Genomic DNA, 4,046 nt, shown 5'->3' with positions numbered 1-4,046 from the left:
CCCCCCCCCCCGCTGTCTAATAAAACCCAGAGCGGAGCGCCTACCTGATGTGTATTTTGTAGTTGGACGAGGTGGCGAACTTGAATCCGCAGCGCTCGCAGGTGTACGGCTTCTCCTCGCCGTGGTGCATCCGGCGGTGAGCGACCAGCTGACACTTTTGGGCAAAACACTTGTCACAGCTGGAGCAATTAAACGGCTTCTCGCCTGCGACGAAACACCAGAGACACAGAGGAACAGGTGAGGAACAGGTGAGGAACAGGTGAGGAACAAGTGAGGAACTGGTGAGGAACTGGTGAGGAACTGGTGAGGAACAGGTGAGGAACAGGTGAGGAACAGGTGAGGAACAGGTGAGGAACCACGTCTCTTCTTCTAAAAACCAGGTTCAGCTAACCGTAGCTAGCATTGGGACGCGTGTTCCATGAACTTTAAACCTGGGTTATTCTAGTAAATAATAATAATAATAAAAATAATAATAATAATAATAATGATGTATACTTTAATTTTAATGTATACTTTGAAACTTAAGCGAAACGAATTAACTTTTTATATTTATTTTTGTCTGTTTTTTTGATAAATTCTGATTGTGTTTTATTTTGTGTTTTTTTATTTTTTGTTGATTGTTCGAGATAAATAATAATGAAAACTTAATTAAAAAAAATGAAAAATTGTTTTATATATTTTATTTTTTAATATTATTTCATTTTTAATAAATAATAAATTAAATCAAATAAATAAATTAAATAAGATTTTTTAGTAAACTGAAACTAAAAAAGTAGAAAAACTAAACTGAAACTACACAGTCAGAATATAAAAACCTGATAAAAACCTAATAAAAAGTGCCTGTTAATCACTTCCTGCCGACATGTAGCAGGTGATTTATTACCCATGAGTCCTCTCACCTGTGTGGATGCGCAGGTGTGTTTTCAGCTGGGTGGCCTGTCTGAAGTTCTTGGAGCAGAAGATGCAGACGAAGGGCTTCAGGCCCTTGTGGATCTTCTCGTGTCTCCGCAGGCTGCTCACGTCTTTGAACAGCTTGTTGCACTCGGTGCAGGACAGAGACATCTCGTCCATTTCCGACGGGTCCTGTTCCCCGGGCTCCGCCCCCTCCGGCTCGCCGTCGTCCGTCCCCGCGCCGCCGCTCTCCTCGTCCTCCTCCTCCTCCACCTCCTCCTCCTTTATCCTCCGCCCCCGCCCCCGGCCTCGTCCTCTCCCTCTCCCCCTCCCTCGCCCCCGCCGTCCCTCCCCGCCGCTCGGCCGGGGTTTCTTGGACGGAGACTCGTCCTCCAGAGAGGGGCTCCAGTCCTCGGAGGTGTCCCCTAAATCCTTCACGCTCCCGTCCGAATCTTCCAGAGTCAGATCTTCACTTTTGAACCCCCCTCTCGCCCCCCTCCCTTCCTACTCCCTCCTACCCCCTGCCTCTGCCTCTCCCCCTCCCCCTCCCTCTGTAGCCCAGGGTTTTGGGGGGGCCTTCGACCGAGCTGCTCGGCTCCACCTGATCGCCGCTCAAACTCTTCGGAGGTCTTCCTCTCTTCCTTCCCTGTCCTCTCCCGATGCCCTTTGGCGTCGCGGGGGTGTACTCTCCATCACTTTTCTCTCCCTCTTCCCCATCTCCGTCTCCGTCTTTGGGCTCGTCGGCCATGTTGTCGCCAGCGCCGGCGTCCGTGAGGTAGTCCCCCGTGATGGAGATGATGGACAAGGGGACGGGAGAGCTGGCGCTGCCGCGTGAGGCGGGACTGGGAGGAGACAGACCGGCTTCTTTATCCGCGTCCGACTGGGACGTCTCGCTCAGCTCGGACCAGTGGGAGGTTTCCTCCAGGAACTTCGTGGCCTCGGACATTCCCAGGAACACGGCCGCTCGACGCACCGCCGCTTGTCTGGTGCTGAAACCGTGAAAGCAACCATTTTAGTTATTAAGTTAGTTGAGAAACCTTTTTTTTTTTTTTTTTTTCAAAACTCTTTTTACATATTTTCAGTGCAACTGTATCTGTGTACAGGACAAAAGTAAGGTTAAAATGCACACACACACACACACACACACACACACACCCACACACACACACACACACACACACACACACACAAACACACACACAACAACACACACACACACTTTACTGCATCTACGGTTACTAGACATAATACATACACACATAAAATGTATATGTATTTATAAAAATTATTTAAATAAAATTAAACTAAATACACACATATATTCATTGCACTTATGGAAAACCGTTATTATATAAAACAGATGCATACAACACACAGAACATGGTCTTCATTGTTTCTTATAAAAGGAATAATTATATTATATTATATTAGAAAAGGAATAATTATATTAGGTTGAGAAACAATCTGGTTTAACCTCAGATCCCATATGTCAGGGGTTTCCCTGCCATCATGGGGCCCAGGTCCAAGGCGCTTTGGGGACCACCTAAGCTAAATGAATGTAAAATCAGCGTAAGCATCCTAATTAACTAAATGCCTCTTCTCAGATCTAACGATTGTAGTTTGTGCCAAGTGGATTTCTTAAGCAAGTTTCTTCCTTTAACCCTCATGTTGTCCTCATGTTGTACCAGGTTTGTCCCCAGTTGCCTCATGTTGTCCCCATGTGCCCTCATGTTGCCTCATGTTGTCCCATGTTGTCCCCATGTTGTCCTCATGTTGTCCCCATGTTCCTGTCCCATGGTTCCTCATGTTGTCTCATGTGTCCCCATGTGTCCTCATGTTGTCCTCATGTTGTCCCCATGTTGCCCCATGTTGTCCATGTTGTCCCTCATGTGGTCCCCATGTTGTCCCATGTTGCCCTCATGTTGTCCCCATGTTGCCCTCATGTTGCCCTCATGTTGCCCCCATGTTGTCCTTATGTTGCCTTCATGTTGTCCTATATCAATGTTCTTTTTAATTCCCCAAAATAACATGATTGATTCCAACGCTCTTTGCCAAGTACAGATCTCTACTTTCATTAATTTTGGGTCTTATTCAATTTTATAGCATTGTAAAACAAATGGAAGTGTTGTTGAAATAGTATTGAGTAAAAGTTGACATATTCCAGTCTGTGATTATCATCAACATCCATTCCTTTCATTTTAGTCTCAATAATTCATAATTTCTGCTTTTCTAACTCAAACATTAGGTATAATTTCCTATAAATGAGGTTTATTGACCGTAAATTCCAAAAATAACTGTAAAACTAAAGTTAATAAGTTAGTGTTACAAAGTGTTGAAAACGTCAATAAAGTGACGTAAGAAAAGGTTAAAAACATCAATAAAAAAGTGTTGATTTTCATTCATTTTGTCAGGAAGACAACACAAAGGTTAAGCTTTTTTAATGTTATTTATTTATTATCTTCTCTGGCTTTTTCAACGTTTTAGACACGGATATGGTGATAATAATGCTCCAAAATGGAGTGAAATTGCATATATCTGGATTTTTTTTGAAAGACGCAACTAGAAAGATTTAAGTAGACTTTACAGTATGCAATGCCGTCTTTGTCATTGTCTTTTTTCCCTATAACCTGTTGATATCATCGTTTAAAGCTGCCAATCTCTCCTTTTCCACAATTACAATGATGTGTACATACTGTATATGCGTGTGTTTTGATTTCCTCTGTCAAAGCACTTTGTAAGCTATTGTTTTTAAAAGGTTATTATATTTATATTATTATTATTATTATAATCTTTTCCAAAGCTCGGGGAACTGTATTTGATGCACCTGGACCTAAATTCCCACCTGGTCACTTTATCACTTTAACACTGGACTCAACACTGACACTTTAATAATAATTTATGGTCTTTTCTTGTTTATTTGACGAATGTTCTTATTGTTGTTATTATTATTCTTGTTATTGTTATTTTGTTGTCTTTATACTGTCTTTTTTATCTATTTTTTATTTCTTTTTTCTTGCAAAAACTGCTGCTGGAACTTTCCATTTCCTGACGCGGGAGTCATCCCAAAAGGATTAGTAAAGAGAAGTCCAAGTCTAAATCTAAGTCTAAATCCAAGTCTAAATCCAAGTCTAAATCCAAGTCTAAATCCAAGTCTA

General features: G+C 42.3%; 1 protein-coding gene across 1 annotated transcript in view; it reads right to left on the bottom strand.

Moving 5' to 3' along the window:
* The window catches only part of mynn (myoneurin), a 13,126-nt gene that overhangs the window by 4,720 nt on the left and 4,360 nt on the right, over positions 1-4,046 (bottom strand). The window contains 3 exon segments of the mRNA XM_032504253.1: positions 45-204; positions 900-1,401; positions 1,403-1,880. Coding sequence (XP_032360144.1) covers positions 45-204; positions 900-1,401; positions 1,403-1,880 — 1,140 coding nt within the window.

Source organism: Etheostoma spectabile, chromosome 22, assembly GCF_008692095.1.
Source record: "Etheostoma spectabile isolate EspeVRDwgs_2016 chromosome 22, UIUC_Espe_1.0, whole genome shotgun sequence".
Lineage (NCBI taxonomy): Eukaryota > Metazoa > Chordata > Actinopteri > Perciformes > Percidae > Etheostoma > Etheostoma spectabile.
This window is presented reverse-complemented; position numbering and strand designations above follow the sequence as displayed.